Consider the following 24,676-nt stretch of genomic DNA (forward strand, 5'->3'; position numbering starts at 1 on the left):
ATATGTGCAAAAGAGGAAAATGAGACAGAAATATCCTTGATTCTGCATACAAGGCCCTCAGCTTGCTGGTTCTTGACTGGCCACAAGTTAACAAGTCATAACTTCAAAGTGGAATTAGCTCTCTAGTCTGCCCAGGTTCCAGGTTCTGAGATGACATGTTTAATGATGTCACAGAGAAGTTACCCTTTTGTTCTGGCCAGGATCCTATAATTAATGAGACAGCTCCAGTGATCCACTTGAACCAACAGGAGAGTTTCGTCAGCAGGTGTCGGCTGGAAACCATGGTGCAGGTTATAAAAGACACGGCAAGTACTTATTTAGCTTCCTTGAATATTTCAGAAGTGACCATCTCGAGAACAGACTCAACAAGCTTTGAGAGCGACTTCCTTCCTTGCTGTGTAACCAGGGAAGACTTTTACGTTCTTGCTCCTTGTGCTGTTACGCGAGAGATGGCACCATCTAGAGAAGTGGCCAAGGGACAAATGGATCAAAAGGGTTTTCTTCCACTCCAGCTCTTATTTCTTGCTCTGATGCTAGCTAGGTTCAAGTCGGCTCCTAACAGACCCTGCCCTTAGTTGTGCTTGGAAATCTATGGAAGTTAGAGAATCCACATAGTTTCACTTACCCTAGGAAAGAGAATGAAGTCGCCAGACATACCTATGAAGGGGGGGTGGGGAATGGCAAGCAGTATGAACAGCCCCTTACGTTGGCATCTTATCTGTTGCTCAGTATTAATGTCACAACAAATTGAAATCTGCATTTCAGACAGAGAATTATTAAGAGGCCCCACCTTATTTAATGGGTGATGTGAGTTTGGAATCCAGCCCTTCTGATGTCAGGCCTCCTTACAGGAGGGTAGTAGCTGGCATGGGGCCTGAGGGTCATGTCCACCAGTGCCCTTAGATTTAGACTTTGGAAATTTTTCCCAAATGTAGCTATATATAAGGTCACACAAATGACACCGGCCAGATGAAAAGGAGGCATTCCATGCGACTTTGCTGTCCATGGCTTCAAATATCACACGTGTGCTCACGCTCTGAGTAACTGTTTTGTTACTTAACTTTCTGGAACTCTTACAGAACAGCCTAGGGCCTTGCTCTTCCCTGAGAAGCAGCCTCCTCTCCTCCCCAGAGGCCTTTCCTGAAGGGCAGCTCTCTCCTTCCTACTCTTATTCAGATATCAACGCCACTCCTCCTTGAGGTGGACTTTGACCACCCCAACTGCATTTGTAACCCAATCCCCATCTTTCCCTCCTCCTTCATTTTTCTCTTGGTGAGCAAGCATCACTAACGTACTTCCTGTTTTACCTGATGACCCACCAGCTGGCTTCCACTCCTGCAGTATAAGTTCTATGAGAGAAAGGAATTGTGTGTCTGTGTTTTGACCCACAGATGTACCCTAAAGCTTTGCCCAGTGTTTGCATTGTATAGGCTTCAATGGGGATGTGTTGAATGAATACCTGTTCAGTGGGAGTACTCCCTTCAGATAATTCAGCCAAGTCAAGTTCATGGGCCCAACTGGATCAATTCACAGTCAAGCAATAACTCCTGGGAGGCAAACAGGGTGGGAGCTTGTGAGGATGGCATCCACCTTATTTCAAAAACAAGTAAGAAAATGGAGGCTTGGCAGAGCTCTCTGAAAGAATTAGTGACTGTATCCTATAGGAATGGTGATAAGAGAGTGCCTCTTTGGGAGTCACCATTTTCACCTGCTTGAAACTAAATCAAAAGGCAACAAAATTGTCAAGTCCCCTATTAGAGAGTAAGCACACCATTTGTGTGGAATTAACCACATCCCTAATGGGGCTAGGCCCTTACTGACTTAACCCAATTAACAATTCCATGTCCAACCCCCATTCAAGCCAGTGAAAGGAAATATGGATCCCATCACTACCAAGAACTCAGGGGATGATTCTGTGTTGTAGTCAAGGAAATGGGCTCTGGAAGCAGGCTACTTAGGTTAACGATCCCAACTGCACCACTCGTCAGCTGGTTGACCATGAGAAAGTTCATGAACTCCAGTTTTCTCATCTGTGAACTGGGGGTAATAATAGTATAGGCCCTGTAGAGTGAGTGTGAAGACTATGTGTGAGACCATGAGACACAAAGAGAGAAAAGGAAAACATATTTTAAGACAGCATTCCATATGAACAGAGCATTTGCTCAGGCAGTAACTATTCCATGACTACTCAGATTAGACCTGTCAGAACTCTGGGAGGTGCAGGGATGGATCAGTGTTGAGTCCTGGAGGCACTTGGCGAGGTGAACCAGGCATGAAATAACCAGCCCAGGAGAGTCACTGTTCACACAGCAAGAGCAGATACAGTGATCTGAGGCCTTCCTCTTTTACATGACCCGCACAACTGATGGAATGAGTACTCGCTTATTTAAATCATGGCCATTGCCCCACAGCAAAACAAAACAAGAAATGACTCAAGAGGTCAGATTAATTCTTCTCCTTTCAAATTTCACTATTAATGTATATGTTGATCCTTGTTTGAACAAAAATATACATAGGAATCTATAGATGTGTATATATAGAAATAGATATCTACCTTGAACAACATTTCAGCCCCGCCCTCCCTTCTCATCTTTCCCTGGTCAGCCTCAGTGTCTCCCCAGAAGTGATCATCATTACCAACCTCCATTATAAGCTCATTTGGTAAATAGAATCCTAATCTTTTAGTAGGCTTATCATTATTGATATGCAATTAGAAAGAGAACTATGTCTGACCTCAGAGACATTTAGAAAATGTTGGGTCATTAGAAAACAATGGGGTAGGATGATGAGCTCAGATTTTTCAGAACTAACCTGACTAACCTCACTTTCTTTTCTGGCAGACTCTATGAGAGTATGCATGTTTCCTCATCTATGTTTTGCTTTCAGGATGAATTGAAAACATTTTTGAAATCTGCTGGATACAAACTTGTAGTGGTTGAATTTTCAGCAAAATGGTGTGGTCCCTGCAAAAGAATGTCTCCTCTTTTTCATGTGAGTGTCATCAGTGTCTATATCATGGTTGTACCAGAAATTGAAAATCCCCAGATGTTTTTCCCAGGAATTGTTGAAAGTTTGGTACTCCTGAGCCATTACAGAACCATAGTGTTTTGAAGCATTTGGGTTAACCTGAAGATAATACATGAGCTCTAATTAGATGACACCAGAACATGATTACTATTTGCCTATGAATAATTCTGCAAGGAGTATCAATATGTGAAAAAGAGCAGTGGGTGTTTGGCCTAGAAGTTCAGCTGCTAGTTGGGACACACGTGCACCCCGTATTGGAGTGCCCGGTCCTAGCCCCGGCTCCGCTCTGGATCCAGCTTTCTGCTATTGGGCACCCTGAAAGGCAGCAGGTGGCAGCTCAAGCAGCTGGGTTCCTGCCATGCAAGCAGGAGATGGGGACTGAGTTCCCAGCTCCCAGCTTCAGCCTGGCCCAGCCCCAGCCCCAGCTGTTGTGGGCATCTGGGGAGCAAACCAGCAGGTAGAAGAGCTCTCGCTCTCTCTCTCTTTCTCCCTCTCCCCCCCCCCCACATTTCTCCCTTTCTCTCTCTCCCTCTCCCCCATTCTCTAATAATTTAAAATTTAATTAAATATCTGTGCAAAAGAGTCCAATGGTACAATGGATTATTCACATTATAATAAGTACATTTTACCAAAGTTCCAGAGTTCAGAACTTCTAAACATTAGAATAGTTTACAGAGCATGATAAACACACTTATTTTTAACTATAATATAAAAGAGTAAACTTTCTCCAGTTCTTCAGTCTTATTACCAGAATAAATAATGTCTTTTTTTAAAGGCATTCTTAATTTTTCCTATGGCTTTATTGAGACATAACTGACATACAAAAACTTCACATATTTAATGTACACAGTCTAGATATATGCAAATGCATATCAATCACTTCCAAATATTTCTGTGTGTACTTTGCTTTGTTTTCTTTCTTACAAGATAGAACACATAACAGAAGATTTACACTTTTAATATATGTTTAAGTGCACAAAACCGGATTATTACCTACAAACACTACATGGCACACAGACTGTACACAAACTTAATACCCACTAAATGGCTCCCCATTTATCCTCCCTCTCCCCTGGCAACCACCATTCTATTTCTGTTTCATTCATGTTGCTGCAGATGGTGAGCAAATCAACTGCCCCAGGTTCTTGGGTGACATCGTTTTCCTGCCAGGCACGGAGAGGCTGCCAATCAAAGTCACTATTGTGTTAACCTGAAAAACTCTAAAACCCCAAAGGCTCCTGTGTCTGTCATCCAAGAGTCCCCCCCCCCAACCCCGCTTTACTGTCCTGATGGACCACTGAAGAAGGACTCTCTGCTTCAGAAATGATCCATGTTCAAAGCCACTGAGGAGCATTTCCTCAACCAATACTGCCTGTACTCACCTCAACACCTCGTGCCATGCTGCCTCCTGCTTCTCCATTGGAAACCCCCCTGCCCAAGGACAGCTTCATCTATTATTGTTGCTATTTCATTATCCTGGCCAAATGTTGGATACCCCACAGCACCATCAAAGAGAGTTATCCTTTGCAGCAGGTGCCTGGAAATTCTTGAGATAGGATTCGCAAGCTAACAACTCAAGACGGTGTCAGGGTTTGGAACCCAGCTGTTGGAAAAGAAACACAGGAGCTGGCACTTGCAGCCACTGTGACTGCTGCTGTTGCATCTTGAACTTCCAGACCCATTACCCAACCACACTGTCACCACGGTTGCCTAAGTGGTTTCCAGAAACAACTAGAAGCAGAAGAGCATAATGTCTTCCCTCTTCCCTCCTTCTGTTTCCTGCAAATGTTTCCCAGTGGCAGAACCTGAAGAGAAATCAGCTGGCAAAGGAATCTGGGAAATCGAATTTCAACACATAGCAGAGCACAGAAGGGTGGTATTGAGGGTGGAAAGTAGTGAGGCCACAACTGCATAAAAATGTCATTATCTGCTTGGCCGGAACCACCTGCTACCACCACCAGTATCACCAGCACCTGAAAAGCTTGGCACAATGAGAAGGTAGAGGTAGGGTCTTGGTATTAGGCCCAAAGAACTGTATCTTGAAGACAAACTCCCAGAGTTCCCTTCCATGAGAAACCTACTCTCCCCTAGGATAAGTCTAAACCCACCCCATTTCATCATTGGTCTGTTTTGTGTCCTTTTCCAACCTTGAAACTTGAAGCTTGTGATTCTGTAGAGCCAGCTTCTGCCATTGGTCCTTGCTTGACCTTGGCATTATCTGGCATTTGGGGGCTTCCAGTTCTAGGCAGTAGGGAAATGCCAGAGTGACGCTTAGTTATCTAACAACCTTTTGGCTGAAAAGACATTTCTAGTACCTGTTTTAATGTGAACGCTAGGCTAACGGGGGAATTTTTATTCTTTCATTTTGAAGGCACTGTCTCAACAATACCAAAATGTAATGTTTGCTAACGTGGATATTGATGATTCTCCGGTAAGAGCCTTGAATCTTCCATGTAGAGACTTAAAATTTGAATACAGTGTCCTTGAGCAGCACTGCCTCAGCAATTACATTACCAAATTAAGATCAAGTAGAATTCAACCATTTTTTTCTGATAAATTATTGTAAATTCCCTCATACTGCTCTTGTATGCTTTGTATTACAGTCAGGGTACATGAATTCTGCATCTGCAAATTCAATTAATATTGATTAAATATATTCTTTAAGAAAATGTGTCTGTACTGAAAAACTACAGATTTTTTTCCTGCCATTATTCCTAAGCAATACAGCATAATAACTAGTAACATGGTATTAATATTGCATTAGACATTATAAGCAATCTAGAGGTGATTCAAGTATATGGAAGAGGTGGGCATTTGGCATAAGGGTTAAGCTGCCACGCGGGACACCCCAATTCTAAATGAGTGCCTGGCTTCAAGTACTGGCTCTGCTCATATTTCCAGCTTGCTGCTGATGTACACACTAGGAGATAGCTGGTGATAGCTCAAATATTTGGGTCTTGGTTATTCATGTGGGAGACCCAGATTGAGTTCCTGGCTCCTGGCTTTAGCCTAGCTTAACCCTGGCTGTTGTAGATATTTGGGGAGTGAACCAATGGACGAGAGATTCTCTCTCTCTCTCCCTCCCTCCCTCCCTCCCTCCCTCCTCCTCTCTCCTTTTCAAATAAATAAGACATATAAATAAAAATTAAAAAGAAAGTACACAGGAGGATGTGCATAGGTTATATGCAAAATAGTGTGCCATTCTATCTAAGGGACTTCAGAATGGATTTTGGTACCTTTGGGGGTCCTAGGAGCAATTCTCTGTAGACAGAACAACTGTTTATGACTTTTATTAAAGGATAAACCTGTCTTAAAATGCTAGAAAAGTATACCATCCCATGTCTCAAGAGTAATTTGTAAAGATCCACTTTTCTATTTTTGCACTAGCCTATTTCCATATTTCCAGAACTATGACTTTACGCCTTTCTTTTCTTTCCCAGGAGTTGGCCAAAACTTGTCATGTCAAAGCAATACCCACATTTCAGATGTTCAAGAAAAGCCAGAAGGTATGTTTCCATGGTAACTAGCAGTATTGAATTAGATTATATAACCATCAGATCAAAAAAAAAAAAGTTGGAGAATCCTGGATGAATGAGGAAAAACTGCACTCATCTTAGTACTGAGCAATGCAATTTTTAATTTCCAAATTTTATGTACTAGCAACAGGTTAAAAAATGCATTACATAATAAATCTCCCCATCTGAGATATCCAAATCCACGAGAACTTCCCTCCCCTTGGCAGAATCATCAAGAAAAATCTTCCAGAGTAGAACACGATGAAATTCTTGCATGACTGCATACATGTTGTTAACACAACGGGGGAAATGTTCAACAGAAACTGTCACAAGGCGACACGGCCTCGTGGTGAGCAGGCGGGCTCTGGATCCAGATTCCACCACTCTCAGGCTGTGGAACTTTGAGCAGTTTTCTTGTTCTCTGCGTGTCTTGGTTTCCCCACCTGCAAAAATATGGATCCTAGTAAGTTATTTTCTGCATAAGTTTGTTGTGAAAATTAAACTAATTATAACATGACTGAAGTGTTTAGATCCATTCTGGCTTTAAACATTCAGCAAGTTATGCTAGTCGTCTTGAAGACATTAATGGGGTAACATGTCTAAATACCCAGTATATGACAAAACTAGTGATTCTGAGTTTGGCCTAGGGTATTGACAATTGTGCATTCCTTGTGAAAGGGGATTTTTGCAATACATTTAGGAAGCACAAAATGTTCAACCCCTTTTAAACATTTATTCCATTCCTGGGAACTTTTCTTACAGAAATACCCCCATGAAAAATGAACAGCTAAGTATATATTTATTGTAGCATTATTCTTGATTTTTTTTAAAAAAGATTTATTTATCTATTTGAAAGTCAGAATTAGAGAGGTCTTCCATCTGTTAGTTCACTCCCCAGGTGGCAGCAATGGCCAGGGCTTAGCCAGACAAAACCAGGAGCCAGGAGATTCATCCAGGTCTCCCACGGGGGGTGGCAGGGACCCAGTCATCTGTACCATCTTCTGCTGCTTGCCCAGGCCATTAGCAGGGAGCTGTATGGGAAGTGGAGCAGTCAGGACACAAACCAGTGCCCATACGGAATGCCAGCATTTCAGGCAGCAGCTTTACTGCTATGCCACAATGCTGGCCCCAATTATCTTTTTTTTTAAGCTTTATTTATTTGAAAGTCAGAATTCCAGAGAAAGTAATTTTTAAAAACGGAGGGGTACAGAGGGTAAAGTCCCCACCTGCAGTGCCAGCATCCCATATGGACACCGGTTCGAGACCTGGCTGCTCCACTTCCAATCCAGCTCTCTGCTATGGCCTGGGAAAGCAGTAGAAGATGGCTCAAGTCCTTGGGCTCCTGCACCTGTGTGGGAGACTCGGAAGAAGCTCCTGGCTCCTGGCTTTGGATTGGCACAGCTCCAGCTGTTGTGGCCAACTGGGGAGTGAACCAGTGGATGGAAGACCTCTCTCTCTCTCTGCCTCTCATTCTCTGTGTGTGTGTAACTCTGACTTTCAAATAAATAAATAAAAATCTTAAAAATTTAAAAAAATGGAAATCATCTTAATATCTTTTTAGCAGTGTGGCTAAATGAATTATACATTTATTCTAGAAATGGCATGCAATTTAAAATGTTATGAAGAATAATTATATAAGGTAAAAATCCATGCTTAAGCTTTATGAAGATTATGTCTGCAAAGTGAAAAACGAAAGCATTTGATATGCTAACTATAGAATTTTATTTTCGGTTTCTATTTGTTTACATTTATTGTAATGTAATTGGTGTGATAGATTTAAATTACTTATAAAAAAATACACTCTCCTCTGGTTTTTTTCTTTTCTTTTTTTTTTTTTTTTAATTTGGCAGGTAGAGTTATAGACAGTGAGAGAGAGAGAGAGACAGAAAGGTCTTCCTTCCGTTGGTTCACTCCCCAAATGGCTGCTACAGCTGGCACTGCACTGATCCAAAGCCAGGAGCCCATGCGGGTGCAGGGCCCAAACACTTGGGCCATCCTCCACTGCCTTCCCAGGCCATAGCAGAGAGCTGGACTGGAAGAGGAGCAACCAGGACTAGAACCTGGCGCCCATATGGGATGCCGGCGCTGCAGGTGGAGGATTATTAACCAAATGAGCCACTGCGCTGGCCTGGTTTTTTCTTGAAAATTGAAGTTATTTAGCATCTGTCCCTTCAACTTGCCCACCTACATGTCAATTGCCTGTTCACTGCCTTTTATTATCTTCTCTCATCTCAGAAATGAGGAGGCTCCCTCTTTGCAAGGCAGATCCCTCCCATGCAGCTTGCTTGCATCCCCTCCATTTGGTTCCAGGCCTCTGTGCATTAGCTGTTTCCAACCTTGGACTTTGGACGCTTTTCTGTGCCACCCAGCATCCGTTCACCATCATCCATCGCAGTACCCTGATCTTACTCCGAGGAATCATGCCTTCTCTCTGCTTAGTCCATGTGTTTCTTTAGGGCTGCTTCTCCAGGCCTGGACCAATCAGTGACTTCCATCACAGGAATGGGCCTTTGGTGCTCTAGTCAAGACAATCTAAACCAAACCAGAGCTAACTCCAGGGCTTTCCCAAAGCACTTAGGTAAAAGCATCCTATCACTGGATTTAATTTGGGGAAGGGAATGGGGCTGATGTTGCTACCGCTAGCTTGTCACCTCATGGAACCTGAAAAGGAAGCCACCATACAGAGAGATTCAAATTCCAACCAAGAAATAGGAATGTCATTGACTTAACCCTAAATCTATGCATGCCCAAAGCCTGAACTATCTTCATAGTAAACTGTGGGTAGGGTTTTCCTGCCATTTGCAACCAAAAATTTCTCATGGATGTATCTGATGTTTTTCTGATTACTCTCCTTCACTTTGCGTGCTCATTCTTGAAATGACAGAATATTTTTTACTATTTCCCTTATCTTTTATTTTTATTTTTATTTATTTATTTTTTTTGACAGGCAGAGTGGACAGTGAGAGAGAGAGACAGAGAGAAAGGTCTTCCTTTGCTGTTGGTTCACCCTCCAATGGCCGCTGTGGCCGGCGCACTGCGCTGATCCGAAAGCAGGAGCCAGGTGCTTATCCTGGTCTCCCATGGGGTGCAGGGCCCAAGCACTTGGGCCATCCTCCACTGCCTCCCGGGCCACAGCAGAGAGCTGGCCTGGAAGAAGGGCAACCGGGATAGAATCCGGTGCCCCGACCGGGACTAGAACCCGGTGTGCCGGCGCCGCAAGGCGGAGGATTAGCCTAGTGAGCCACGGCGCCGGCCTATTTCCCTTATCTATAGGCTCTCTTGGAAGTCACCAAGAGTTTCCCTGCCCCTGATTTAAATAGCCATTTCCCAATCTTTGTATACCTTGGTTACATGGAAGCACAGTTCACTAATCAGTTCTACATTCTGGGAATTTTCTTCTCTTTTAGCTTCTATCTGAAAGCCCTCCCCAAGCTCTCTAGTTTGTCTCTGGCTGCTCTCAAATATCAGTGTTTCACAGTGTTGTATCCTTTCCTAGCCTATCTGCTCTCTGACAATTTTGTCCCTGCTTTTAGTTCCAGCTACAAATATGTTTTATTTACATGATTGAATAGCCCTCCTCACCCCCAAGTTAGCTCCACAGCCCTGCCCTGTTCTCCAAATATATCCTTTCACAGATCCATGAATGCCATGCCCTTACCTAAAATCTGATGCCCTTCCCCTTGTACTTCCTACAGGTTCAAGGCAAGTCCTTAGATCCAAGGCTGGCATTCAAGTATCTCCATGATGTTAACCCAATGTACTATCGCAAGTCCTTTTCTGTTTAAGTCAGGTCTTGCATTTGTGTATTTTTCTCATGCCATCCCAAGCACCTGGAGGAATTCTTGCTTCCCTGAAAGTCCAGTGGCTTTAGAAAGCCCAGTGTTTAGCCCACTTGGAAGAGTTCTGGGTGGACAGAAAAGACTCATTATATATATAAGGAATGCGTGAGTGAGCGAGTGAGTGAACGTATGAATGCTTCCGTCTTTGCTACTGCCAGCTCTGCTCCACTTCTGACTCTGTCCTTGTACCAAATATGACTCAGAGCAAGTTTCTCTTCAGTTCGGCACAGTTTTCTGGTTTCACTCCCTCTGCAAATGACCTGGCTTGGTGGCTGCTGCTCCTGAAGTGTCTTACTCCATTTTATGACGAGACAAGACTCTGAGTTCTCAACTGATTGTGTCTAGGCTCTGGAGCAAACCGAAGCTGTGTTTTGAGGGATCCTGCTTAGTCTCATGAAGACAGAAAAGGCCTCATTAACAAGCAGGGCAATATTCTTCTAAACAATTGCATTTGAACTGGTGTCTACAGGGTATGGCTCTTTTTTGTTTAATTTTTATTTATTTGAAAGGGTGGATCGACAAAAAGAGACAAACAAAAAGATCTCCCATGTACTGTTTCACTCCCAAATGCCTACAACAGGTGGAACTGGGCCAGGCCACACCCAGGAGGTTCCACCTTTATCTGGGTCTCCCACATGGGTATCAAGGATCCAACTATCTGAACCATCACGGTTGCTTCCAAGGGTGCACATCAGCAGGAAATTGGAATTGAATTGGCATCTGGGACTCAAACTCTGGCACTCTGATAGGGTATGTGGTTATCCCAAAGGCATTTTAACTAGTAGGCCGAAGCCTCACCCCTAAGGCTTGTCTTGAACTGATAGAACAAAATGCCTGTGCTCTAGGGATTACGAAGGGCATCAAATTTGAATTTTCTACCAGGTAGCTATTGGAAAATAAAGTTAACTAGACTGATGGCACCATCAATTAAGCTGATCTAAATCTTTATTTTCTAATTCCAAGGTCACTGTGGGTAGCCATGTTCCAAGTTTTCTTGAGAACTGAATTTACCATTGCATATTACTAACTTACCATTATGGAGTTTTAAACTGAAACAAAGGCTGGAGACCATTTATGCCATTACATACAAGGGAAGCTACTTCTAAATTCTGTACGGGCATCCGTGTCTCCTGACAGATTCATACCTGAATCAATTCAGACTTGTAACACTGGGCCCATTTGACAAAGAATATCAATCCTCTATGCAAAAGACAAGGGCCAAAAAAGGAGAGGAAATCCCATAGGGACAGTACTCCAAATCTTTTACCTCTTTGACTCAACTTCCAGCACGGGGTACCTAGACAGCTCTGTAGGGCTCTGTGGAATCTGCAGTTCCACCATTACATATAGCACTGCGGTTAAACCACGACATCTCTGAAGACTTCCCACAGATTCTTAACCTTTATTTAAAAAGTAGTTATTTTTATTTTGTTTAAGAGACACAGGTAAATAGAGATCTTCCATTTGCTGGTTCATTCCCCAAATACCCTTAACAAATGCCTACAACAGCAGGAACAAGACAAAGCTAGGAGCCCAGAACTCAATCTAGGTTCCCATGTAGTTGACAGGGACTCATGTACTTGAGCCGTCACCTGCTGCCTCCCAGGGTGGCACATTAGCAGGGACTTAGAATTGGAATGGAGCCAGACTTGAGCCCAGGCATTGTGATATGGGATGGGGGTGTCCCAAGTGGTATCCTAACTTTCGTACCAAATACAAGCACCCTCCTCCCATGTTTTTATCTCACAATGATCTCCAAGAAAAGTCACTGGGCAAAGGAGGTTTGGGGTGGCCTGAAGAAAAGACTCGTTCACGTCAATTTCCTTCCTGTTTCAACAGAACTGACTAGAAAGACTTCCATGAACATCCACTGTTTTCCAGGGGTAGAGAAAAATTAAACCCAGTTCTTTAAAATAACTTCATAAATATGCTGCTGTCTTTCACCTGGGACAGCACAACTGAAAATGGACTTACTAAAGGAGTTAAGTGCCATTTATCTATTATTTATACAAAAAACCTAGAGTAGTTTCTGTTAAGGGTTGTTATACAAAATACATTCCCATTTCTAGTAAAACGCCTGGCAGAGAGCTACTGCCAATGTACAGTCTTCTCACTGTAGATCCCGTTAAAAGCCTGATGGTAATTCCTACCAGCACAGAATTAGGTTATTTCCGCCCTTGAAAACATCATCTGCCCTCTTGCATTAGATTAGAAGACTTAGGGAATCCCTTGGGTTTCTCTTTTTGCCACTGCTGCCAAGAATCTCAGAATTACTTCCTCCGCCCAAATCACTGAAATACAGTAACCTCCCTTACCCAGTTTCCTAGCCTAACTGCCATCCCCACACTACATCATCCTTTAGTGGTTTCATTATTTTATCTTGCCCTTCAATGCTAGCTCACTGCAACTAATTTCAAAGTATGTAAATCATGAATAAAATGAAACTTCAGAAAAGTAAAGCAAATCAAGCTATGTACGATGACCTAGGGCCATGGTGGATAATGGGCCATCCCTGGCCATTGCTGGGAGATTTCCTGCAGAGGATGGGTGGAAACGTGGCAGGGGTGCAATATAAGCAGCAGCTATAATTCTGTCATAGTTTAGGGCTAAAGGGAGCCGATGCAAATTCCAGGCAGTAAATAAGGTGGGCCGCTTCCTTCCTGCTCTATTTCTTATGTTTTCTCCATGTATATCTTTCCATGTTCCAGGAAGATTAATTGGGGCAAATAAGTTCATTCCTGTGGTGTCTTCCAAATTGGCCACCCAAAACCTTGGCTAGTTTTTCAGAATATTACACCATATTCTACTATATGAGCAGCAGTCTTCCCGATCCATGGGAGAAACATTCCAAGAACCCAGTGGCTCCCTGAAACAGTGCATAAATACACTATATTTTCCCATTCATTCTTATGTAGCTCTTAGTAACTTCAAATTGTGACTTTTTTTCTTACCCTAGTAAGCAGAGAACTTTTACTTTTTCACTTAAAGGAAGCACTCACTCTGCAGCTTCTCTTTGGTATGTCCAAATCACCACCATAACTACTCTTACACAATGAGAATTTTATTAAGTAAAATAATAGTTACTTGAATGTAAGCACTGTGGTACTGTGATAATCAACCTGATAACCTAGACAGCTTCTAAGTAATTAATGGGCAGGTAGGGTATACTACATGGTTACACAGGACAAACAGATGTTTCACATCCAGGGTAGAACACAGCAGGATGGTGCAAGGTTTCATCACATTACTCAGAACAGCATGCACTGTATTTTTTAGTTAATGAATTTGAGAGGCAGAGAAATGGAGAGACAGACTGAGTTCCCATATGTTGGTTCACTCCCCAAGTTCCTACAATGACTAGAGTTGAGCCAGGCTGAAGCTGGGAGCCAGGAACTCAATTTGGGTACCCTACATGGGTGTCAGGGACCCAATTGCTTGAACCATGACCTACTGCCCTCCATGGTGCACGTTAGTGGAAAACTGTAATCAAAAGTGGAGCCAGGGCTCAAACCCAGGCACTCCAAAATGGGGTATAGGCTTCTTAACTAGTAAGACAAATGCCTGCCCCAGCACACAAATTAAAACTTAAAAATTGTACACTCTGAAATTTTCCATTTAATATTTTCAGACCACAATTGGCCACCAGTAACCGAAACCACAGCCAAGCAAAATTTTGAAAAATAAAATCACAGAAAAGAAGGAACTATTGTAGCTCACAAATTTGACTTATAAACTCTCTTAGAATCTAATAAAGGGGGCTAGTAGTGTGTGTGTACGCACGCGAGCGCGGGGGTTGGTGAATGTGCATGGCACCAAGAGTGTGGAAAAGCGGAAGAAACAGTCCTCGCCTCCCCCAAAGGAAAAATCAATTAAAAAAAAAAAGAATCTAATAAAGGCCATAAATTCTCTCTCCAGAAAAAATGAATGTATGCACATGAACTGAAATGTGCAAATAATACTAGGATATTAAATGACTCTTTAAAGCCCATCAATGGATTCCCGAGGGTAATAACCTTGGTTCCCGATCCATGGTTGGTGTATGTCTATGGAACAGGGGAAATGGTAAAGAAACAAAGAAATAATAATCAACTTGGCCGACTGCTTAAATATGAGCCACTTTCAAAAGTTGACTCTGTCATTCTTTGATATTAGGGGATAAGGGCTTCACAAAGCACTTAGCTCCACTAGTAAGAGTGATGGGATATGGTACGTATATGCTAATCAGAAGAACCCATCTGCTGGACTACACTCTCATAGGAATTGGGAAAAAGCTCCTTCCCTTGTGCTTGTAAAACACAGAGCTTCCTCTGAGACCATGGGAGTTACTGCCATTTTCCGTAAGCACCCACCAAAGTAGAAAGATTAAAAGAATTCCAAGAAGACTGCACTACGATGTGCTAGAAAGAGAGCAGATTTGGAAGCAGGGGTCACAAACTCAGTGTCTTCAAGGGCAAGGTAGGGGCAATAGGGTGATACAATAGGAGGTGAAGAGTATGGCTGTCCATGGAGAATCACCTTCCCAGTGTTCACTGTTCAACTTCCTACAAAACAGTGCCTGCCCCATCTTTCCAAAGGGTGTCTGCAGCAATTTGTCACATTCCTGGAGTCAGACAACTGTCGGTTGAACCCAGGTCCACCTCTTAGCACAAGTGGCCTTAGGAATGTACCATGACCACCTTGAAGTCTCACTCTCCTTATCTGTGAATTGGGAACAACCACCTGACTTTGAATGATTGTCATAAAAATTTATGAGAATGTATATAAAGTCCCTAGCACTGGACTTGGTACATTCTATAAAACATAGCTATGATTAGAATCCCAGAATCTAGCTGTGTGTCTATATCCCTGAGCAGTTATGAATAAATAGACATTTAGAAATAAGGTTAGGAGAGACTTCTAAAGCTCTCTGAAGACTCACACATCCATTTACTCTAAACAACTTGCACACAGTCTTCAGGGCTCTGAAAATGCAGATTCCTAAAAGGGACCAATCAATCCCAAAAGCAACTGATGCAGTGGCAGAGATTAATAATTGTGAGGAGCAAAAACTAATGGAGATGCAGGGAAAGACAGGGTAGTACAGCAACTATTAGCACCACTTAGTGACCTTGGCACCATTGATAAAGGTGCTGCTTTCATGTGTGTCTAAGCAAGTAAGGATCTTCTAAGTGTAGGGTCAAAGCTTTATTTTACATTTTTGATGCTTTGTTCATCATGGGTCTTTGCATTGATTTTAATACTTTTACTTAATATCTGTTAAAGTGTCATTTATCTTGAGTTTTTAGTACCCCTTCAATTTGCACCCTAGTCCTGACCCAGTTCATCTCCTCTGAAATCTTCATTGTTGAAATATAGGGGAGCTTTCTTTTGTAACTCAACAGAAGGACTTATAAGATTCTAGAGCAAATTATATTCATAGCTAAGATTTACGATAGAAAATAAAAGAATGAAAATAGCAGGAAAAAGAGATACACATTGGTAGAATCCAGCACAGACTAATAGGGTTCTTCCTTAGCGAACACAGGGGTACTCTTGCTCTCTAGCAATGACTTTCCAGTACATATGTCGAATGACTCTGCCTAGGAACACTGTTTAAGCTCAGGGACTGAGATCTTCATGGGGGTGATAGGTTTTTGTCACATAGAAAAATAATGTTATGCAACCATTGCTATACAACCAACCAAGGCAATATAATCTCAGCGCCCCAACAATAAAACCAGGTGCACATCATCAATAGTAGTGTTTATGCAAAACATCTTAACAAGCCAGCCTAGCATAGTCCAATCATCCAGGTATATATAACAAAGTCACCCATCATCAACACAAAGAATATTTGCAAGTTCTTTGGAGATACACAAGGAATAAGCAATCAGATCTGCTGCTTCAACCCTTTTCTCACAAGTCATGTAGGTAATCCAAATACCCCCTTTATCTAAGAGTCGTAGTTCTAAATGGTGCTCACTGAAGAGCATGACTGGCACCCTATGTCAACACACTTCCTACTGTTCCTTTGATGCCTAGACCTTGAGACAGTCCTCCTGTCGGAAAATCTGGAGCTGTGAAAGAGAAATTTAACTTCCCAGGTAAAAAAGATATTGCTGCTTCATACAAATGTCAAGACTCAAAAATGAGAAAGGGGATGATAGCTTCCCAGACCTATATAGAAGGCAGATCTTGGACTCTCTTCCGAAACACTATCCAGAACAGTGAGGGGTCAGCATATCTGTCTATTGAGTAGAGTATCCATCAAAAGAAAGAAGATAGGAGAGGGGTAAGCTCATTGCTGCATCTAGGTTTATGGATAACTCACTTCTGACACGGGGGGAATTAAGAGCAACAAGCTATTTCCCTAACACTAAGCATGTGAGCAGATTTTCCAATGGAAACATGAGAACAGAAAGATATGCCATTGAAGAGAATGGACCCCAAAACCATGTTTATCCCTGAGAACAAAGTTCCATACTATATTGCCAGTGATAAGCACACACCCTTTTCCCTTCAAGGGGAAACTATGTTGAACTGAGTACCTCAACACTTCCAGGTGTTGAGAATAAGAATAAGAGCTGGTAAACTACAAACCAAGGGGCATATATGACCTCTACCTGTTTGGTGGGTAAAAATTTCCCTGGAGCTCAGCCATGCCCTTTGGTTCCACATCATCTGTGGCTGCTTTGGCACAAGAGCAAATTTGAGCAGCTGCAAAGGCTAACCTAGATATTATCTGACCCTTCACGACAAAATGTTGTCTGCTCCAACACAGGAAAAAAAAATTTTTTTGTTCTCATCCAAGTCATCAATGTTCAAAGAATCAAAGATGCTAGTTTCATATCAGCGACAAGAAAACAAAAGCAAATTAGTGTTTTACCGGTACCTCACTATTAGAACAAATTGAGAAGGCCAGTAGAGCTAAGGAAAACAATTAACAGATTGATTTCCGTGAATTTGAATGCATATCAATTCAAGCTGTCTTGTTTTGATTTTAGTTCAACTCCATTAGCCTTAATTGGTCTCCTTGCATTTGCAAGGTCTGTCCTGGGTGTTTTCAAAGCCAAATGGAAAAGCTCAAATACCCATCACAAACATGATGATTCTAGGGAAGAAATGCATGGGGTGTGGTCAGAGAAAGGAGCCAAAGAAGGATCAGTCAGTAGTTAGAATTGCCCACCTCCCAACAGAAGGCAGAGATACTTCGAAAACTTCTCTGTTGGACATATCATTTCCATCTTATTCATATAATTTAATGCCTTAATAAATCTTTCTTTTAAAAGAAAAATCATACAATATAAGTTGCAAAACTTGTCTGTACATAGATTTCTACATCTATCCCCCAAACATGTCATGCATTAGTTGGTTGGTTGGTTGGGGTTTTTGTTTGCTGATGTTATTGATGTGCTTGCTTCAGGGTTTGTTGTTGCTGCTGTAGATGTTTTGAACTTAGTACAGATGTCAGAAAAAATGATGAGCTCAACTTGATCATACAGCTGCTCCAAATGTAATTCCAGTATTCACTCAACCAAAATCATACATCAACTGACCAAGAGACTTTATTAAGATTGTCTTATGAGTGCATCATTAGTCAGACTCTGAAGTCCATTTGTTAGGAGGGAGCCACTCTCTCCAACCCCTTTGCATTTTCCCAGCACCAGTAATGGACTTTATGTGGGTGACAGAATGTCTTTGGCATCAAAGTAAAAACAACAAAAGAAAACTACCTCTGGTTGAAACTGGATGATGGGTAAATGGGGGGGGGGGGGGGGAAGCGTTCATTTTCTTATTCTCTTTTTAAGTTTGAAAACATCCATAGCAAAGGTTCTTCTAAAAATCCTGTGGAGGGACTGAGGATTTAGCATAGTGCTTATGATGCCATTTGGGATGCCTACATCCCATGTTAGAGTGCCTGAGTCGGCGTGCTGCCTTTGCTCTCCTTTCCATCTTCTTGCTGATACCACACCCTGGAGGCTGTAGCTGGTGACTCAAGTACTTGGGTCCCTGCCACCCATGGAGGAGACCCAAAATGAGTTCTGGGGTCTTCGTTTCAGCCTGGTCTGGCCCTAGCTGTTTCAGGTATTTGGGGAGTAAACTGGCAGATGGAAGATCTCTCTCTTCACCTCTCTCTCTCTGCCTTTAAAATAAATAAAATGAATATGAATAAATTAAAAAATCTAGAAATATGTTAAAATTAAAAATTTTTTAAACTTTTTTTTTTAATTTATTTGACAGATAAGAGTTAGACAAAGAGAGAGACAGAGATAAAGGTCTTCTTTCCGTTGGTTCACCCCCCAAAATAGCCACTACGGCTGGTGCTGCACCGATCCAAAGCCAGGAGCCAGGTGCTTCTCCTGGTCTCCGATACAGGTGCAGGCGCCCAAGCACTTGGGCCATCCTCCACTGCACTCCTGGGCCACAGCAGAGAGCTGGACTAGAAGAGGAGCAACCGGGACTAGAACATGGCGCCCATATGCGAATGCTGGCACCGCAGGCGGAGGATTAACCAAGTGAGCCATGGTGCTGGCCCCTAAAAAAAAAAAAAAAACTTTATACATGGATAGCCACCCATTGGTCCCAGCAAACTGGAGCTCATCATTTCCATTAGCAGCCATTACTAGGGCATCAGCAATGCAGAAAAACAATGAATTAAGCAGAAAGAAGCAAACTCACTTCCTAATGCTTCAGAGTGGAGTGAGCCTTCAAAAGGCAGAGTCCAACATCAGATTAAAATGAGAAAACAGCTTAGGCAGAAATTATATGCTAGTGTCCTTGTTTATACACTTCCTCAAAAGAAAGCTGTTGTGAAATATGTTTCTGTCAATAAGTTGCTGCTTATTTATTAGCTCTGTTCATTAAAACTCCTGAGTTCAGGCTCAAGGCTAGATAGAGAGAAAAAGAAGAAACATTGGTCTTTAGCAAACTGGGCAAAGAAAGGATAAGACAGGTAATATCATATCACTGACACTTACACTGCCCAGATGGACTTAATCAGCTTAGTTCATCTCAGGCCTAAAACCATCAATATGGCACATATTCTGTCTATGGCTCTAGGCTAGATACTCAAAATATGGAGGAAAAAATTCTTGATCTCCTAAGAAGACAGATAACAAAATCATTTACTTAAAAGTGGATTGCGGGGCCGGCGCTGTGGTGCAGCAGGTTAAAGCCCTGGCCTGAAGCGCTAGCATCCCATATGGGTGCCAGTTCTAGTCCTAGCTGCTCCTCTTCTGATCCAGCTCTCTGCTATGGCCTGCGAAAGCAGTAGAAGATGGCCCAAGTCGTTGGGCCCCTGCACCCATGTGGGAAACCTGGAAGAATCTCCTGGCTCCTGACTTCAGATAGGCTCAGCTCCAGCCATTGTGGCCAATTGGGGAGTAAACCAGCAGATGGAAGACTTCTCTCTCTCTCTGTCTCTTTCTCTGTAACCCTATCTTTCAAATTAATAAACCTTAAAAAAAAAAAAGTGGATTACAAAAAGTACTGTGGGATCACAGAGAAAGATTCAAGGCAGGTTACATGAGTTCAGGTGAAACCATCACAAAGGATGGTTAAAATTAACAAGCAGGACAAGATGGGAAGAAGCATGGGTATGGGTCAGGAATTATTTGAATAATTAGATTATAATATAAAATTATCAATGGAATATGAACTCAGTGAGGGTGTTTTGTCTGTTTTGTTTAGAGTAAGTCTGGTTCATGGTAAGCATTCATTAATTGGAATGGTATCCAAGTCTAACCATTAAGTCCTTTTATGGTTCACGTATATCTTATATGCATAGCCTGAAGGTAATTTTTGCAATATTTTTAATAAATTTGCACAAGGCCGGCGCCGTGGCTTAACAGGCTAATCCTCTGCCTTGCGGTGCCCGCACACCGGGTTCTAGTCCCGGTTGGGGCTCCGGATTCTATCCCGGTTGCCCCTCTTCCAGGCCAGCTCTCTGCTATGGCCCGGGAAGGCAGTGGAGGATGGCCCAGGTCCTTGGGCCCTGCACCCGCTTGGGAGACCAGGAGAAGCACCTGGCTCCTGGCTTTGGATCAGCGAGATGCGCTGGCCACAGCGGCCATTGGAGGGTGAACCAGCGGCAAAAAGGAAGACCTTTCTCTCTGTTTCTCTCTCTCTCACTATCCACTCTGCCTGTCAAAAAATAAAAAAAAAAAAGAGAGAAAAAATAAATAAATAAATTTGCACATGAAACAAGTTTATGTTCCTCAAACCATAGACTTGTGGTGTCACATTGGTGCTCAAAAGTTTTAGATTTTGAAGATTCAGGATTTTTAGATTTTTAGATAAGGGATATTCAACCTCGTATTTGAAAAGCAGACAAATGAATCCCACTGTGAAATGTTGTTGGAGTTCACCATCTATGGGAGAGGGAGCAACAGTGAGGTCGACAGGATAAAATCAAGGAGACCTGCAGGAAGCTTAGATTTTATGAGGATGGGGAAAACATTGAGGACATTTACAAGGAAGAATGCAATGACTGGACTTGTGGTTTTGAGCTTCAAGGAAGAGCAGTGGCTTACAGGGAACCAGAGAGACAAGAGAGACAGAGAGACAAGTTACAGCTTTTGCTGACCAAGGTAAAAGTCACTGCATTATGTAGTAAAAAAAAAAAAAATTGTTTTTTTTAAGATTTATTCATTTATTTGAAAGGTAGAGTTACAGAGAGAGGGAGAGACACAGAGAGATCTTTCATCTGCTGGTTCACTCCTCAAATGACCCCAATAGCTAGGGCTGGGCCAGGCTCAAGCCTAGAACCAGAAGTTTCTTCCGGGTCTCCCTGGTGGGTGCAGATGCCCAAGGACTTGGGCCATCTTCTGCTGTTTTCCCAGGTACATTAGCAGAGTGCTAGATCAGAAAAGAAGCAGCTAGGACACAAACCAGAACCCATATGGAATGCTGGCATTGCAGGCGGGACATGAACTAGCACCCATATGGGATGCTAGAGTTGCAGGTAGTGGCTTAACCAGCTATACTACAATGCTGGCCCCCAGAAAAATTTAATGACCCCTAAAGCCAACAGAGTGACATCCCCACAAAGATATGGACAAGAATCTTCCTAGAAGTGCTATTTGCTGTAGTCAAAAGGGATACATTGTATTATATTGATACTATGGAAATCTAAAAACACACTGAAAAGGAATGTACCTCTGCTACACAGGTAAATCTCATAAGCATCATGTAAGTGAAAGAATACCTAGATACTGTAGATTCTATTTCTAGAAGTTCAAAAACAAGCAGAACTAGTTCAGTGTGAAAAAATCTGAATAGTGGTTGTCTTTGAGCCTAGGAAGAATAGTCTGGCAACTGGTACCACCCATATCTTGATTTGGGTGTGATTAAACAGTTTATTCTCGTTGTAACAGGTCTCCAAACTGAATCTTTACAATTTCCGGGATTTTCTGAATGTAGATGAATTTTTTTTAATGTGGTTTCAGTTTCCTGGCTTGGACAATCAGGATAATGCTCTGTGTCTATAGCCAAGGCTCTTATTGCACTTGTGGCTTTTGGCTGTCCTTGGTGGCTGCCAGACGGCACACACAAGCATATCATAAACCCATGGTCATGGAAATCACTCCTCCCTGGAGATCCCCATCCCTCCTATCTCTGATGTTCCTTGTACCTGTGCCATGCCTCCAAGCAGAGAAGTCAGTGACCAGAGGCCTCCTCCTACAATTTGACTCCTTGCTTCTCTTTAGCTATGGAGGATGGGCTAAGATAACAGATTTAATCAGATCCACAAAGATTATTGGTGTAGGGACAACGAGCATCTAGATTTACATGGTGGTGGTCATGAGATGCAGGTGCATGCTGGGAGTTTCTCATCCCTGCATTGCCAGTGCCTTTTTGGGTCCACATTGTCTTGCCTGCTCCTTGACGTGTATCAGACTGCTCCTGAAACAGAGGAGTAGGGGTGGGGACTGAGAGGAATCTTGGACAGAAGGTGCATGAGAAGAGGAGGTGGGAGCCACTGTTCCTACCTAGAGAAGCCCACGTTTTCAGTCCCCCATGGGGAAGACTGAGACTCAGGTGAAACCCCAAACCTCTCACACCCTGCATTCCACCCAAGCATTGGGTAGAGACAAAGGACAAGTTTCCTGTAAGACCAGCCAGGACTGCCGAAGGAGTCCTGCTACTCCCAAGTGAAAATAGTTTAAACACACACACCTCTGTCCCATCCTGCAGGCTCTGGGAGCACCCTAAGGCCTCCTTTGCATCACCTTGGTCCCTGGCTCACTGGTAATGAGTTCCACTTTCTGGCCACTTTGTAAGCTTAGCATCCTTTTTCTGCTCCCTGCCAAATCTCCTCATTCATACATCCAAGCCTGCCTGTGTTTTCTGCCTTGAGTTCTCATCCTGATACGTCCTCTGGCCTCAGATTGCCCCGAAGATTATAAAACTCTCATGCCCAAGGGCTACCAACCCAGCTGTGTCCTAACTTTCAGGAAGAGAAACTTTCCCAGATGCTTTCTAACACCTTCCTCCCCCGGCCCAGCTAAAGCCAAGAGAACTGTTTATAGGGGAAATGTTACAAACCAGGCAACTCAGATAAAGCATGAAATTCTGCACCCGTGCTTAGGTAAACGTATTCTCAAGATTCAAAAGAATAATTTGCTGTTATGGAAGTGGACCCATGCGCAACCTGGTAAGTGAAATGGCATCCAGAGGGAATCACCAGTCCGGGGTGTTCTTGCAGGGAAGAAATCGAAGGACAGCACGCAGGCAGAGTGGCTGCCTAGGACAGCAGAAGCATTACACGCGGGGACATTTGCTTCTCTCCGGCACATTGAGCACAAGTCTCAAGCCTAGTTAGTTCTAGACTTTTCCAACCCCTGCCCCAAAGTTCTACCACTATTCTGGCTGCTGAAACTCAAGTCTTCACCCAGCCTCCGTTTACCCATTCTCTTCCTTCTCACCAACCTCCTAATACCAGTAGCACTGAAATTGCAATAGGTAGTAGGGGGGAAGCAGAAAGGATCCATTGAGAGATGCACCAATATTTCGTATACTACTAGAAAGAATTGCAATTAAAATATAACACACCATTTGTCGTAAGCTGAAAACTGATTCAAAGATGTGAACACTTAGAAAGAAAATGTGCTTCTTAGGATCAATTAATCATACAGCTATTACCTGGGCAGAAGCCAGAAAGTAGGAAATCACAGGTCCTTGGATTTCAGATCATATATATGAGTTAACAAGTCCTTAGTACCAATGTATGAAAGCTTTGAGATGTTTCAATAATTGAGTTTCTTTATTTCCAGCCTCACTATAAGTTTTAGATCTTAGATTACAGTAATATTTTGGAGAATAATAGAGACTTGGTAAAGCATTAGCATAAACGATTTGAAAGGGCAATAAATAGTAATGTGTCATGAATTAAATATGTTTAATGTGTATCTATATTTGAAGTATCTTACAGATGACAGAAATGAGGAGTAGTTTTACACTCAGGAAAAAAACTACTCAAAATCTCAATGTCTTGGCAATTACTTGAAACCAATAAATGTTTCACCTTTGTGTATTTGTAAACAGATTTTTGAATTTTGTGGAGCTGATGCTAAAAAATTGGCAACGAAGATTCAAGAATTAATGTAAGCTAATCTTTGAACCAAAGTACATTTGTGACATTTTAAAAGACAACACCCAGTGTGTTATGTTTTTATTTCTAGCAAACCCTGTAGCATTCTCCTCGTCTCTCTGAAAGCTTTATAGTGGAGTACCATATTGCAATCTCATGACAAAGTCGCTTACACCTGTTGTTCCATCAGAGGTTGTGGCATTTCCCTTCTCTGACTCTTCCACTTGCCCTGAGCACATTCAAGGTTTGTACAAGATTGTTATGACCCTCACAACAGAGTCCCTTCACAGCCAATTCCAGGGCAAAAAGCTTCTCCAGAGACTGCCAAAGATGCAATTGTTTACAGTGATCCATGACTAATTAAATGACTTGCTACCCTGGTGTACCTGTAATGTGAGCATACTTCCAAATGTTCATGGAAAATGGAATTAAAAGATAAGTTATAGTACCAAAACAATTTGAAAGCCATGCACAGTTTTTTCATAATGTGTATTTTCCACGGACTTTCTGAAGACCCCTTGTGAATGGTGAGCTGTTGTCTGTGGTACTGCAAGATCTTCTCCCATCTATCATCTTATGCTTGAACTGTGTCATTTTCCTCTCCCCTACTGCCCTTCAAAAATTCTCCTATAAATGTAAAAGAAACCCCAAGAACAAAAACCATAGTCATTTCTTCTACTATGATTTTTTTGAAGATCAATTTGATTTATTTGAAAGTCAGGGGA

The 24,676-nt window shown here is 42.5% G+C and overlaps 1 protein-coding gene across 1 annotated transcript; it reads left to right on the forward strand.

The window, feature by feature from the left end:
* The first annotated feature begins 281 nt into the window (after nucleotides 1-281).
* On the forward strand, nucleotides 282-23,968 carry TXNDC8 (thioredoxin domain containing 8). Its single transcript, XM_062206944.1, has 5 exons — nucleotides 282-305; nucleotides 2,887-2,991; nucleotides 5,399-5,458; nucleotides 6,468-6,533; nucleotides 23,906-23,968. The coding sequence occupies exons 1-5, from the start codon at nucleotides 282-284 to the stop codon at nucleotides 23,966-23,968; spliced, it is 318 nt and encodes a 105-aa protein (XP_062062928.1).
* The last annotated feature ends 708 nt before the right edge of the window (nucleotides 23,969-24,676 follow it).

The sequence above is a fragment of the Lepus europaeus genome, chromosome 12 (assembly GCF_033115175.1).
Source record: "Lepus europaeus isolate LE1 chromosome 12, mLepTim1.pri, whole genome shotgun sequence".
Classification (NCBI taxonomy): Eukaryota; Metazoa; Chordata; class Mammalia; order Lagomorpha; family Leporidae; genus Lepus; species Lepus europaeus.